The sequence below is a fragment of the Pelodiscus sinensis genome, chromosome 26, assembly GCF_052426305.1.
Source record: "Pelodiscus sinensis isolate ZL-2025 chromosome 26, ASM5242630v1, whole genome shotgun sequence".
Lineage (NCBI taxonomy): Eukaryota > Metazoa > Chordata > Testudines > Trionychidae > Pelodiscus > Pelodiscus sinensis.
In genome coordinates, this window is record NC_143077.1 from 18623715 (window position 1) to 18639089 (window position 15375).

Genomic DNA, 15375 nt, shown 5'->3' on the forward strand with positions numbered 1-15375 from the left:
TTTTGGGGAGGTTCTGTGTTGTGAAGGAGGTCACAATGGTCCCTTTTGGCCTTCAAATCTAAGTAATTAGAAATCTAATAGGATTACATAGGTGTAATATGGCACAGAGTTTGGCTTATTGTAGCTAGTACCTGATGTAAAATATAGCTATAGGTCACTAGGGGGCAGATGAAATTCCCACTGCTTCATAATTGCTAAAAAAACATATTAGAAATGTGGTTAGTGGAAAGTGTTTTTTAATGTCATATGTCTGAACAGGTGAAAAAGTACAAGAAGTTTCTTCTGGAGACACTGATCAGGACTTTAGAAGAGACTTTCAGTTTTGAAATCATTGTCGAATGCATGAAGGCACTGGCCAAAGTCCTGAAGGAGCTGAAAGGGAAGGACATAGGTTCTTCCTTCAGAGACCTCACCATAGAGATCCGGAAGTACTTCGATAATGTACGTGAACAGAAGCCTTCAACCCCAGTTCAGCTGACATTGATGAGGCTCCATTTACAATGCATGATGTGTCCTCACTGGGCATTGTTCATGTCAGAATGAAGTGATTTTAGGCCTTAGGGAAGAGATGTGTTTTATGGCGGAGCAGAGAATTAAGAAAATGAGGATGCCATCCCTGCTCCTTCAGTCTCACCCTTCTGTTCATCTTTATTTCCAATGAGAATGGCAAAGGAAGTATGAATACTAGATTAGGTAGCTGCATAACAAGGAAAATGGGCATACAGGGTGTAATAGACTGTTTTGGGCCTGCTCCATACGATTTTTATGTCACCTGGTTGAAATTATTCCATTTTGCAGAGAAGTTTGAGATTTCAAATTTTGGTTTTGTTCCTATTTGGGGGACACACCCCCCAGCCCAAATTTCAAATCTCTTTGTGAAACAGTAATACTATTCTCAACCCAGCTCTACTGGGAGCCTTGCCTGAGGGCAGTCTACTGGCAGACTATGCTGGAGACAGGGAACCTGGAAACACTGGGAATTAGAGGTGCCAGGGTGCACATTTCCTGGCTCCTTGTCAGCCTGCCAGACAGGCTGTTCTGAAGGTGAGGGCCAGGAAGCCCAAGATCTCAGTTAGCCTGCTAGATGGGTCACCAAGAAGCTGACCAAGTACCCCTACTTGGCTTCTGGAAGAATTTTGTCAAAATTGAACTGTCTTCAAAGTATTTTGAAGAATCAACACATTTGGCCCAAACGTGATTAATTCCAGTTCTTCTAAACTTCTGTAGTTGGAATCACTCTACTCTAATGTAGAAGAGACAGCTGTGCTAGATACATGATGTGGTTATCTCTTCGTTACCAACCTGTGTGGCTTTCTTGGCTATAGAAGGACAACACTCTTCGTGCATTGGCCTTTGTCCTGTTTGGTATCCTGGCCGGCTCTGCAAAGAGAAAATGGAAGGACTATTTTGCCAAGCAGGTTAGACAGAGCTGGGTCACGCTTCTGCTGCACCTGCAAGATCCAAGCCCTGAAGTTTCAATGGTAAGAATGACAGTGACTTAAATACTAAGCAAAAAGAATCTTCCTCCTGTTGCCAGGGGAGCTCTGCTATTCCTTCCTGCAGTGGAGACCTAAATTCTTCCCTCAGTTCATTGCCCTCCTTTTGAGTCAATCCCAGACAGGCTGGTCCTTAGCAGCCAGGGTTGTCTCACTGGAGTTCAGGATAGGTCATGGGTCTGATCCCAAGAGTTCATTCCTGCCTATCTCTGCACCCCACGTTCCTGCCTCCCCACAACAGAGGAAAGATCACAGCTATGCCTAGTGAAGCAGCTTTCATAGCTACATCTGTTCTGAAAAAACATTGCTGCTATCTCCAGTTTTCAGTATTATAAAATCATAGAACCATAGGTTTGGAGGAGACCTCAGGAGGTCACTGAGTCCAACCTCCTGCCCAAAACAGGACCAGCCACAACTAAACAATCCCAGCCAGGGCTTTGTCAAGCTAGGACTTGAAAACTCTAGATTTAGAGGTTCCGTTGCCTCCCTAGGTAACCCATTCCAGTGCTTCACCACCTTCCTAGTAAAATAGTTTTTCCGAATATCCAACCTAGACCTCCCCCACTGTAACTTGAGACCATTGCTCCTCATTCAGTCATCTAGTACCACTGAGAACAGCCTCTCTCCATCCTCTTTGAAATCCCCCTTCAGGTAGTTAAAGCCTTCTATCAAAGCTCCCCTCACTCTTCTCTTCTGAAGACTAAATAATCCCAAATCCCTCAGCCTCTCCTTGTAAATCATGTGTTCCAGCCTCCTAATCATTTTTGTTGCCCTCCGTTGGACTTTCTCCAATGTATCAACATGTTTTAAGTAATGGGGTGCCCAGAATTGGATGCAATACTCCAGAAGTAGAATCCCTTTCCCCCTATTAAAGTCATGCTGGCATATTTTCTGTCTATTACTTCAGGGGAATCCCTTTTATTCTTGGGGTAGATGAGCAGTCAAGGACATGAGTTCCATTTGAATGAGCACAATACGTGTTATGGAACAATTCAATGGTGCAACCCTCTTTTTCAGGAGTGCAGAGCTACATTTCATCTCTGTGCCCCATTTTTGGGACTGAAGAGGCTCCAAACTATACTTAATGAGCATCTTAGTTGCAGAACCGAGCTGAACCCTGAGGAGCTCCAGATGGATATCTGCAGACACCTTGTGAGTGACCTATAGAATTATATGAGATTATTGACAGCATAGGCTTGTGATGTAGAAGCAGGGGGAATGTGTGATGGGCAATGTAAGTATCTATGGGTATGTCTACGCTACAAAGTTAGTTTGAACTAACGGACGTTAGTTCGAACTAACTTTCATAGGCGCTACACTAGCGCTCCGTTAGTTTGAATTTAATTCGAACTAGCGGAGCGCTTAGTTCGAACTAGGTAATCCTCATTCCACGAGGATTAAGCCTAGTTCAAATTTACTAGTTCGAATTAAGGGCTGTGTAGCCTCTTAATGCGAACTAGTGGGAGGCTAGCCCTCCCCAGGTTTCCCTGGTGGCCACTCTGGCCAACACCAGGGAAACTCTATGCCCCCCTCCCGGCCCCGGACCCCTTAAAGGGGCACGGGATGGCTACGGTGCCCGTGCCAGGTGCAAGCCTGCCAGCACCCAGCCAGCAGACCCTGCACCTGGTGCGGATCGAGCCACCCACCCGATGCCCCCCAGCCCTCCCCCTCTTCCCGGGACCAGGCTGGCGGTTCCTGGGAGCTTGCCCGGGACCGCAAAAGGCGGGCTCCCTCCTGGGCTAGTGCGGACATCGTGGACCTCGTCCACGATCTCCACACTAGGCACAGGAAGGTGGCCGGCTAGGGCAGGAGAGCTGCCAGCCTGGCCACCCAGGAGCAGGAGTGCATGAAAATCAAGGTGGTCCACTGAGACCCCACGACCCTGAGCCCTGAGCATACAATGGCCATCCTGGGTCAGACCAAAGGTTCATCTATCCCGTAGCCTGTCTGCCGACAGCGGCCAACCCTAGGGACCCTGGAGGGGATGGACCGAAGACAGTGACCAAGCCATTTGTCTCGTGCCATCCCTCTCCAGCCTTCCACAAACTTTGGGCAGGGACACCTCTCCTACCCCCTGGCTAATACCACTCCATGGACCCAACCTCCATGGCTTGATCTCACTTCCCTTTAAACTCTGTTCTAGTTGTAGCCTTCACAGCCTCCTGCAGCAAGGAGTTCCACAGGTTGACTCTGTGCTTTGTGAAGAACAACTTTCTGTTACTAGTTTGAAGCCTGTTACCCATTCCTTTCCTTTGGTGTCCTCTAGTCCTTCTTTATGGGAACTAATGAAGAACTTTTCTGTATGCACCCTCTCCACCCAACTCCTGGTTTTAGAGACCTCTATCCTGTCCCCCCTCCGTCTCCTCTTTTCTAAGCTGAACAGTGCCAGTCTCTTTAGCCTCTCTTCATATGAGACCTGTTCCCAACCCCTGATCATTTTAGTTGCCCTCCCCTCTGCCACCCTCTCTCTTCCCCTCTCCCACCCCCTTTTCCCAGTCTCCCCCAGTTTTGTTCAATAAAGACAGATTCCATTTTTGAACACAATTGTCCTTTATTTTGTACATCAAGAAGAGGGGCTAGGGAAGGGTAAGGGGAAGGAGTTGAGGGAGGAATGGGGTACGCGCCCCCGATGGGGAGGACTGGGCTGGCTCTGCGGGCTTTTGGGGTGGAAGCTCTCCTGCAGCCCCCCAATTGCCCCATCTCCCCAGATGGCAGGCTGCGGCAAGTGCAGCCGGTCTGATGGCCAAGTGCTGTGATGTGCCCAGTGTGGGTACTCCGGGCACTCCAAGCCAAGACTGCTTTGCAAGCGGGGCACCCCTGAGAACTGTCTGTCCGGGGTGGGGGTTGGGACCCTTTAAGCACAGCCCTCGGCTAGCCTGAGACAGCATCTCCACGCTCTAAGTCCTCCTCTGATGCCCTGCCGGCACTGCTTCCGGCCATCCTTAAGCCCGGTTCAGGGTCCACTTAATGTGGACATGCTAGTTCGAATTAGTAAAATGCTAATTCGAACTAGTTTTTTAGTCTAGATCCGTTAGTTTGAATTAGCTTAGTTCGAATTAAGTAATTCGAACTAAGTTAGTTCGAATTAACGTTGTAGTGTAGACGTACCCTATTAGAGTGGGATACAGGACTGAGGGTGAGAGGAATGTAAATCTGCCCTAGATTCCCACTTTCCCCACTTCTACACAGCCTCCTGTCCTTTCTTCTATTTACTTGTTTAAATTAAAAAAAAAAGTCTGAGTGAGTCCAATAACTGACAGCAGTGGCAAGAGGAACACAGACTGTTTACTTGTGGTTTGTAAAGGCATGTGTTGGCAGTCAAAGGGCATTTCTAGCCAGAGAGAGCTCATGTGTCCCTGATTTTCTCTAGGCCAAAGAGAAGGCTGAGCTACTGGAGAACTTTTACAAAACCACCATCAGATACTTCCGCAGCAGCTGGGAAGAGATCCGGGCAGCTGCAGCCAAGTTAGCTGGTGAGAGAAAGTGTGCCATGTCCCTTTTGGTATTCCCTTTGAGGTAGACAGAAAAAGTCCCTGTGTGCAGCACTGAGCTACTATTAATCTCTCCGTGCTGTGACTTCTCATGCATAAATGGAGATGTTAATGTTCTCCTACTTCTCCAGTGTGGTGTTAGGAGGAATTTGTAATTTGCAATTGAATGCTTTGAGATGGCGCAGTCATTTAGTAGCAGAGGCTGGCACACTGTCACGTAGGGTATGTTTATTCTCCGATCAAACTAGTGTGCTAAAAATAGAGTAGCTGTGGCAGGAGTAGCAGGAGGGGTTAACTATTCCAAGGATGATCCCATCCAAACCCAAAAGTCTGTTCTCAAGGTGGCTAGCTCCTCCGACTGCTTCTGTCATCTGACCTGCACTCTATTTTTAGTAGTCAGAGTTAGTGTGGACTCAAACTATAGACCTAAGCTCAGTGTTGTTCACTGTTCCTTACTGGTGCTTCATCACTGGGAGGTAGGCAGGCCACCGCCACACAGTGCCTGCTGTTGCAGGTTCCTGATTGCCTTGCCCAGGAAGCACTAGATTCCTCCCCTTTGGCCCTGTGCCATCCTTTCCTTAGCACACCCATGCAAGCCAGGCAAGCATTGTGGCCTAATTAATTTATCCATGTGAGATCCTTGCTTAGTACGCACTTATTCCTGGCCCCAGCCCTTTGTTCACACCACTAGATTAATACACTATCCTAGTATATCTCCACTAACTGACAGCAGTGGCAAGAGGAACATAGATTGTTTAAAGCAAATGAGGTTTTATGTAAACATTCTTAATTTTTTTCTCTTATTCTCTTCAGTGTGGACGCTAAACTTTTCTAGTATTTTCTTGCCTACAACTCACCGTAGACCCACAATAGAAGCCAAAGGGCCAATGTTATCACCTTGCACTTAACAAGAGAAGGTTTTTTATTGATGTTTATTTTACACTGCTTATTTAGGCATCATCCTGGAACATACGGACACCAAGAATATGAAATGGCTGGACATGGAACATCTGTTGACCTGTAAGTAACAAATACAGGTGAAATCCCATTCATTAGTGAGTTATAAAGAAATTTAGCTGACAAGCAAGCAGTAACTGATACCACAGGTGTGAAGTGCATCAGCCACACATCAAAGGACAGATTCAGCTTTAGTCTGCTCTGAAAGAGGTACGTCTACACTACAGCGTTAATTCAAGTTAACTTAATTCGAAATAGTTAATTTGAAATAAGCTAATTCGAATTATGCATCTATACACAAAACCTATTTCAAAATAGCATTTTGTTATTTTGAAATAGCGCGTCCACACTGAGTGGACCCTGAACCGAAGTTCAGGCTGGCCGGAACCAGTGCTGGCAGGGCATCAGGTTAGGACATAGTGTGTGGGGCTGCTGCCTCAGGCTAACTGAGCTCCGTGCTTCACGGGACCCTACCCCCACCCCGAACAGACAGTTCTCAGGGTTCCCCGCTCGCTTGTCTACCCCGATGAGGGACAGCAAAGCAGTCCTGTCTTGGAGTGCCCTGAGTGCCTGCACTCGGGACACCACAGCACTCGGCCACATGGAGCCAGAGCTGCCCCTGGGCACACCGGTGCGTCTCGTAGGGTTGTTGCCATCAGCCCAGCTGCACTTGCTGCAGGCTACCGTCCGGGGAGTCCATCGGGGGGCTGTCAGGATCCAGGAGGCCCTGCAGGAGAGTGTCCACCCCGAGGAGCCCTCAGAGCCACCCCGGTCCTCCCCACCGGGGGCTCGTGCCCCATTCCTCCCTCACGTCCATCTACTTACTCCTCCCTAGCCTCCCTTCCTGATGTCAAATAAAAGACATGTATGTTCAAAAATAGAAACTGGGTTTATTGAACAACAGGGTGAACCTCTGGGGAGACTGGGAAAAGGAGGTGGGAGAGAGGAATAGAGTGGGTGGGAGAGGGGAGGGTGAAACCTGGGAGGAGGAAGTTGGAAGGGAGAAGCAAAGGGAAGAAAGGAGAAGGGAAGATCAGGGCCCAAGGTTGGGGGTCTCACCGCACCAACTTGATTGTCTGCAAACCTGCTCCTGGGTTCGCATGTGGCCTTTGGTGGCCAGGCTGGCAGCTATCCTGCCATTGGCGGCCGTGTTCCTCTGTCTAGTGCGGAGATCATGGATGCTGGGGCATCCCTCCCAAACCTGAATAAGGTCCATGATCTCCACCCTGGACCAGGAAGGCACCCGCCTTCTCCAGCCCCTGTCAGGCTCCTGGGTGCTGGCAGACTGCTCCTGAGGAGCAGTGGAGGGTTGGCTGCCAGTGCCTTGCTGGCTCACGTTTTGTGGCTACTGGCTCAGGGGCCCCGGTGGCCACTGCTGGCTCTTGGCTGGTAGGCTTGGATCTGGCACGGGCCAGGGTCTATCCCTTTAATGGCTCTGGGGCCAGGGGGAGAGGAGAGTAAGTTTTCCTGGTTGTGCCCAGAGTGGCCACCAGGGCTCCCTGGGAAGGGCTGGAGGCCCCCTATTTTGAATTAATTGTCTACACAGCACTTAATTTGAAATAGCTATTTCAAATTTGGTGTTACTCCTCGTAGAATGAGGTTTACCAAATTTGAATTAAGCGCTCTGCTATTTCGAATTAATTTCGAAATAGCGGTTTGCATGTATAGATGCTATTAAAGTTAATTCAAAATAACAGCTGTTATTTTGAATTAACTTTGCGGTGTAGACGTACCTGGAGGAAACTGCAGCCAGTGTGATATAAGTCAGTGCATCTCCTGGCTATCCTGGCAATGCCTCTTCCCAACCTGTGTCATCCACTCTTTGGGCTCCATCGGCTCCCTGGGAGCCACTTTTTGCTACCCCAAACTCCACACCATCAGATTTATTTCTGTCAGGAGATGTAAACTAACTTAAAAGCAGAAGCTATTGAGTCAATGGAGCACCTTCCAATTGGATGAGTTTCTGGTAGGGTCAGGGTCTCCCCTCTCCCCCCTCCTCCATCTCAGTTTGGAGCTTGGAAGGATCCCAATGGAGGAACCTAAAGCTTTGTTTGTACAGAGAGCTTCTGTAGCTTGGTACTCACTGGTACTAAATCTCCAGCTACTGCAGGCATAGGTGACTATATGAAAAGTGAGTCATATTCTCTGTAATTCCAGCTCTCCAGGTCCTACAGAATGACCCAAGTCCCATTGTCCAGCTGGTGGCAACTCAGGTCCTAAGAGACATCTGACCTGGATGAGTGCTCGGGGAATGAAGCACAGACAAATAGAACAAAGAGCTCCTGCTACCTTGTCACATCCATTGCTTCACTGGGGATTGCTGGAGGACAATGTGCTCTGTCTGTGCCAGCTTCTGTTTCCAGCTTGCACCTCATATACTTGGGTGGGAAGCGAGACATGGGTGGTATGCGGCCAGCTACAGTGACTGAACGCTATATCTGCTAGCTCTCCATGGGGTAAGGGAGTAGTATAAGGGCCCTACCATCAATCAAACATTAGCCCCGCCCCCTGAATCCGGAAGTCCCCACCCCCCCGACTCCCCGGAAGTCCCTTCTCCCTTGTCACCGGCAGTCCCGCCCCTGGAGGGTAGTACATCCGGGTCGAGAGGGACAGGTGACCGGAAGTTAAAAAGGATGTCATGTGACCCCCATTAGGCCCGTCCCCTGTCACCGGAAGTCCCGCCCTTGGGGGTAATACATCCGGGGTCAAGAGGGGCAGGTGACCGGAAGTAAGGGGTGTCATGTGACCCCTCTAAGGACTTGCCCCGCCTCCCTCTACCAATCAGGAAGGGCTTTCCCCGTAGGATCGCCCCGCGAACCGCTTTGACCAATGGAGGGGCAATTCCGGGACGGGATGACCCGCCCAGCAGTGGGTTGTGTGACCCCTCTAAGAACTCACCCTGCCTCCCTCTACCAATCAGGAGGGTTTTTTTCCCTGTAGGACCACCCCACAAATCGCTTTCACCATTCGGGGGGTGCTGTTCTGGGACCCGTTGACCAGACCGGAAGCTGGTCGTGTGACCCCTCTAAGAGCTTCCCGTGACACCCTCTGTCAATCAGAGCATAGCACTTCCCCATAAGTTCTAGCGCCACACTAAAGAGGCCATCTTGTTCCAAGAGCGCGTGTTTCAGAGAGCGTGCAAACGCTGAGCGGAAACATGGACTCCTTCACCACCCCCACCAGGAGTTTGGAGTTTGTTTTGGTGACGAGGGCCTTCCACCACATGAGAAGAAAGCGCCACATCAGCAACAGTTCCGAGGACAAGGGAGAGGCGAAAAGGGGCCCTTTGCCCCCTCTGCTATTGGATACACCAGAATCATCCTTGGCGTTCTCGTCAATGCTTTGTATCAGTGTTGAGCAAAAACAAGGTGGGCCCGGTTCGTCTTCCTCGTCCGATGCAATGCTGTCCCGGGTCTGACGGTCAGCTAGAAAGGCATCATCAAGCTGTCAAAAGATTGCCAGAAAGAAATAATGTAAGACGCTCTGGTCATTTTTTTTTTAAAGTTTTCAAAATCCCGGTTTCCTAACCCCATGATGCCCCAACTTCGATCTTTCATTTACCTATTTGGCTTCTTTTCCATGCGTCTTGTCCGACTCCTGGGAGCCATGGGCACCTTCTTCCTCCAGGCCATCTAGCTTGTCTGGCTGCATCGTGAGCGGTTGGGTTTCGGCGTCAGATATTGGTGTATCCATCAGCGGCTGGGCCAAAGGGCTCCCTTCAACTTCTCCTTCCTCCTCGGAACTGTCGCTGATGTAGCGCTTTCTTCTCGGCACCAAAACAAAGTTGGTGAAAGAAGCCATGTTTCCGCTCAGCGTTTGCACGCTCTCTGAAACACGCGCTCTTGGAACAAGATGGCCTTTTTTGTGTGGTGCTAGAACTTACGGGGAAGTTCTATGCTCTGATTGGCAAAGGGTGTCACGGGAAGCTCTTAGAGGGGTCACACGACCCGCCTCCGGTCTGGTCAACGGGTCCCGGAACTGCACTCTCCGGATTGGTCAAAGCAATTCGTGGGGCGGTCCTACAGAGAAAAAACCCTCCTGATTGGTAGAGGGAGGCGGGGCGAGTTCTTAGAGGGGTCACACAACCCACTGCTGGGCGGGTCATCCGGTCCCAAAACTGCCCCCCAATTGGTCAAAGGAGTTCGCGGGGCGGTCCTACAGGGAAAAACCCCCTCCTGATTGGTAGAGGGAGGCGGGGCAAGTTCTTAGAGGGGTCACACGACCCACTGCTGGGCGAGTCATCGGATCCCAGAACTGCCCCCCCGATTGGTCAAAGCGGTTCGCGGGGCGGTCCTACAGGGGAAAAACCCTTCCTGATTGGTTGAGGGAGGCGGGGCGAGTCCTTAGAGGGGTCACATGACACTCCTTACTTCCGCTCACCTGCCCCTCTTGACCCCGGATGTATTACCCCCAAGGGCGGGACTTCCGGTGACAGGGGACGGGCCTAACGGGGGTCACATGACACCCGGTCAGCTGTCCCTCTTGACCCAGATGTACTACCATCCAGTGGCCGGACTTCCGGTGACAGGGGAGAAGGGAATTCTGGCGGTCAGGGGGCGGGACTTCCGGGGTCAGAGGGCAGGGCTAACGTTTGATTGATGGTAGGGCCCTTATACTACTTAGGGGATTACACATGCCGGGGGAATTCACTAAGGGTGGCTTTAATTGGCATTTTGCATCTAACTGTGGATTTTGGTGATTTCCTTTAGATATCCAGGGCCTTTAACTGTGCTTGTATTGTCCAGTCCCATAAGTTGCTGAGTGTCCTCAAACTCCCTCTGATGTTATTGGGAGTTCAGAACACTCTGCCCTTCAAAGAAGGTACTCAGCAGATATCATTCGTCCTCCAAATTTAGAGGCTATGATCCTCCACCTCATAGCAAAAGTTTCCTGAATAGTTAGGTTTCTAGTCTCTCTCAGCACTTTACTCTTGCCCTCCTGGGTTCTGGGCCTATGAGGAGTCACCAGACAACAGTAAGCAAAGGAGGGTAAAAGGCTGAGGGGGTCTGGGATATCATTGTCTGTGGTTCTCAATGGGGAGAGAATCTTCCTGTGATGGCTGAATATGGGAAGGGGATCAGTGGAGATCCCCTGTTGAATTGACACTTTCTGATAATTCCCTATATTAGGTAATAGGAGTTCCCCTAATCTTGTGGTGTTTCCTGTTTTGGACATTGTTTTCCATTCCATATCCAGCAGCTTAATCCCAACCCATGTTATTATATTTATTAAGGGGCATTGTACAAATGCTGATGACTCGGTAAGTTTATTTCTCAGGTGCTGGCCATGCTGTGTCTCACAAACAGTCACCTGTAAATAACCCTCCCCTGTAAATAATATAGTGTTTGTATTTACTGTGCACATGTTTCCAATTAAACTCTTTGAAGTATCTGTTTCAATTACTCAGGGGCCTGATTTCTTCTTTCAGAGTATGTCTACACTACAGCATTATTTCAAAATATCTTATTTCGAAATAGCGCGTCTACACACAAAATGCATTTTGAAATAGCGTTTTGCTATTTCGAAATAGCGCGTCCACACTGAGTGGACGGTGAATCGCATTTAAGGCCGGACAGAACCAGGTCCGGCAGGGCATCAGGTCAGGAGTTACTTTGTGTGGCTGCTGCCTGAGGCCTGTGCTTAAAGGCACCCCCCTGGACAGCCAGTTCTCAGGTTTCCCTGCTTGCTTGCCTACCTCCATGAGGGACAGGAAACCATTTTGTCTCTGTGTGCTCTGGTTGCCTTCACTCGGGACATCACAGCACTCTGCAACATGAAGCCAGAGCTGCCCCTGGGCACTCTGGTGCTTTTCGTGGACGCGTTGCTGCGGACCTGTCTGAACCTTCTGCAGGCTGCCATCTGAGAGGTCCATCAGGGGGCTGTCAGTATCCAGGAGGCCCTGCGGGAGAGCTTCCATCCTGAGGAGCCCTCAGAGCCTCTCTGGTCTGCCCCACTGGGGGCTTGTGCCTCATTCCTCCCTCACGTCCTTCCACTTACCTCTCCCTCAGCCCCCTTCCTGATGTCAAATAAAATACACGTATTTTCATGAACACAAACTATCTTCATTTAACAAAACCCCGGGGGAGAGGGGGGAGAATGAAACTCTGGTGAGACTGGGGAAAGGAGGCGGGAGAGGGGAGAAGAGAGGGGGGAGAGGGAAGGGGGAAAACTTGGGGGGAGGAAGCAAGGGGAAGAAAGGGGAGGGGAAGGTCAAGGCTCAGGGTTGGGGGGCTCTCCAGACCAACTTGATTTTCATGCAAACTTGCTCCTGGGTTCACATGTGGCCTTTAGTGCCACGCTGGCAGCTATCCTGCCATTGATGGCCGCATTCCTCTCTCTAGTGCAGAGATCATGGACATTGGGGGCAATCCCCCCAAACCTGAATAAGGTCCATGATCTCCACCCTGGACCAGGAAGGCGCCCGCCTTCTCCAGCCCCTGTCAGGCTCCTGGGAGCTGGCAGACTGCTCCTGGCGAGTGGTGGAGGGCTGGCTGCCAGTCTTTGCTGGCTCATGTTTGGGGGCCACTGGGTCAGGGGTAGTGACTGCTGGCTCTGGCCTGGCAGGCTTGGAACTGGCACAGACACTGTGGCCAGAGTCAACCCCTAAAGGCTCCGGGGAGGGAGGAAGGAGAGGAGTGATCTTGGTTGAGGCTGGAGTGGCCACCAGGGCACCCTGGGAAGTGTCAAAGTCAGACAGGACTCACAGATTTGGCAGACTGCTCTGTTTATTTCAGCAAAGCTTTGCTAAAATGCATTCAGAAAATGTGAGTACCATACAAGGTTCAAACCCCTTGATTTTATACAGTCAAAAGGCCAAGTTAACAAGATCAAAGGGTGTGGCAAAACTTCACATTATTAGTGTGGTTAAGTATCTTCATTTCAATATCAAGCACACAGCAATCTCCTGGCTATATCTCCCTGATTATCTAGAATTGCTTTCTGTCTAACACCTAATGTTTCTCTTCCTGTTAAACTCAGGCCCAAATTGGCTAGCACCTTGATCTGCATACCTACAATCAACATTAACATACGTTTTTTTCTTCCTCTTAAAAGACAAACAGAATTCCTTCAACTTATTCAATTATTACAGTACAATTCATCTTTCTCCTACAGTATAATTCTTTCTACTTTCACAATCCCTCCTTTTGGTCAAGCCTCGCCTATGACCAACAATTACTGGGTTCCTTGCATTAACCGTTCTTTGTCTTTTTGTTCATTAGTGATATTTAAAATCATCAGATTAGCCCTCTGATGAGGGGACATGTCTGTGACATGTCTTGCACAGTTTTGGATACAACAGGAGATTAACTGAAAACATACAAAAATTATTAAGATTCCAAATAGGATAGTCAGGGCTTCCTGAAACAACCAGTTTCCTATGCCAGAGAAATTGGACAAGTTACTTAGCCATTTTCACAGGGAACTTGGCTCTTCGTTGGAAAGGTATGCAATCTTTTTTAAGTAGCTAGCGCGAACTATTATATCATTGGTGTTGTCTGGTATATATACACAACATTCTTTGCCAATGAGAGCACAGGTCCCTCCTTTTGCTGCCAGCACTATATCCAATGCCTGACGGTTTTGGAGGACCACTTGTCTGATCGCTCCTGTTTCTTTGGCCAGGGCCCTTAAACTTTTTCCAGTTTCATTTTCCATGATTTTAACTACTGTTTGTAACCTCAGAAGCCTTTTTGCATGATGTATTACTCCCCCAAGTGGGTCAAAGGAACCACCAATAGCCTCTTCCCAAGTTAAAGGGCTTATGTGATTCACCATTGGGCATCCGACAAGTCCCTTCTTTTTCGCCTAAAATTACGGAGGCGTTCTCATGGGAAGGACTCTAACACTCGGAATTGTGGGAAGAGTTGGGCGGGATAACAGATACCTGACCAGTTAACTGGTAATGTGGTATAGGCCTTTGTTCCACAGACCCAATGATGCCCTATCAAAGCCGGGAAGGGTCGGTTGCACCCCTTTGCCATATAGGTGTCTACAAAGGAGGAGTAATATCCCCCGAAGGGCACACGGTGATTCTCCTTACGGGGAGTGGTGTTATGTGCATGGCATTAAAGATTGTACTGATGTTACAATATGCTGGAGACAACTGCTCCTCCCCAGATTCAGCCCCGTCCCATTACACACCAAACACCAGTGACCTTTTTTCTCCTCCACACTTATCCGTTTAGATACATTTATTCCCACAATTATTCCCACTGCTTCCCAAGTGTCATTACTGTTCCATGTCTTGTTAAACGGGTGAGGCCTGGGGAATTAAGTGGGATTGCCAAGACAGGAACCAGCTTGTGAGTGGGATGGAATGTGGCTGCAGACCCAGCAATTAGAGATATTAAGGGTCTGAGCGATCCATACTTGCTGGTGGATAAAAGAATTGTCATTGTCATTGTGGATTCCCCAGATCTTAAGACACCAGTGGCCGAGGAACAGGCCCCACCAGAGGCACATGTTGGAGGCAAGACCCTTTTGGTTCTGACAACCTCCACTGAGGGAACCGCAGTTACGGTTTTATGTCCACCAGGCAGCAGGCGCTAGGCTCACTACTGCTTCTTCTTGGGCCTTGCTTTTGGTCCTCATCTGCTTCAGGCAATCCTTACGCGAACGTAGGTTGTAAGGTATTGCAGGCTGTTCCTCTACGTCTTCTTCTGGAGTCAAAATTGACTCTGCATGGTCCTGAGGTGATGATTGGTCCGCTGGGGATGGTGCCTTCTTACACTGCGAAGCCTGTATCCGTGCTGCGATGCCGGATAACTTAACAGCCGTCTGGGCAGTGAGCAGCACCTGATGCAGGCCCTTCCACCGGGGTTCCATGGCGTGTTTTCGTTGGTGGTGTCGTACGTAGACCCAATCACCTGTCTCGAGAGTGTGGCAGGCATCCGAGGTGGGTTCCGTCGGCCAGGAGGCTCGAACCTGTGAATGGAAGTGACTTACAGCTTGCATTAGTCCCTTGCAGTACTGAAGGAGTGTACTGTGAGTCAAGTTCAAGTCTGAGACTGGAGTAATGGGAGCCATTGTTCACATAAACAATTTCAAAAGGACTTAATTTATGTCTTTGGGATGGTAGGGACAGTGCAGCAGGTGTGTGGCATGTAACACACGATCCAGGTGCTGAACAAGTTGTTCAGTAAAACGTGTACCCCGGTCACTGGACAGAGTGGCAGGAGTTTCTTTGGCAGGCATAATATGATTTAACAAACATTTGGCAACAGACAGCGAATCAGCTTTGCGACAAGGAAAGACTTCGATCCAACCCGAAAATAAGCATACCATAACCAAACTAAATTCATATAGTTGACACACAGGCATTTGTACAAAATCAAGCTGCCAATGCAAGAACAGTGCTTGGGGCAGGCCCCAGAACCCTTGAGCTACCTTTACAGGTTTGCCAACATTGTAGCTTTGGCAAGTGGTACAGG

At 49.4% G+C, this 15375-nt stretch overlaps 1 protein-coding gene across 1 annotated transcript; it reads left to right on the forward strand.

The window, feature by feature from the left end:
• Positions 1–1286: 1286 nt before the first annotated feature.
• LOC142819944 (maestro heat-like repeat-containing protein family member 1) lies at positions 1287–8725 on the forward strand. The gene is made up of 5 exons (XM_075908934.2): positions 1287–1481; positions 2514–2648; positions 4867–4969; positions 5942–6007; positions 8102–8725. Exons 1-5 carry the CDS (start codon positions 1479–1481, stop codon positions 8173–8175), a joined length of 381 nt encoding a protein of 126 aa, XP_075765049.2. The 5' UTR covers positions 1287–1478; the 3' UTR covers positions 8176–8725.
• The last annotated feature ends 6650 nt before the right edge of the window (positions 8726–15375 follow it).

Coding starts and splice junctions, on each gene's coding strand:
- LOC142819944 (XM_075908934.2), top strand. Junction 2,649..4,866: donor TGGATATCTGCAGACACCTT/GTGAGTGACCTA, acceptor GATTTTCTCTAG/GCCAAAGAGAAGGCTGAGCT. Junction 6,008..8,101: donor CATGGAACATCTGTTGACCT/GTAAGTAACAAA, acceptor CTGTAATTCCAG/CTCTCCAGGTCCTACAGAAT.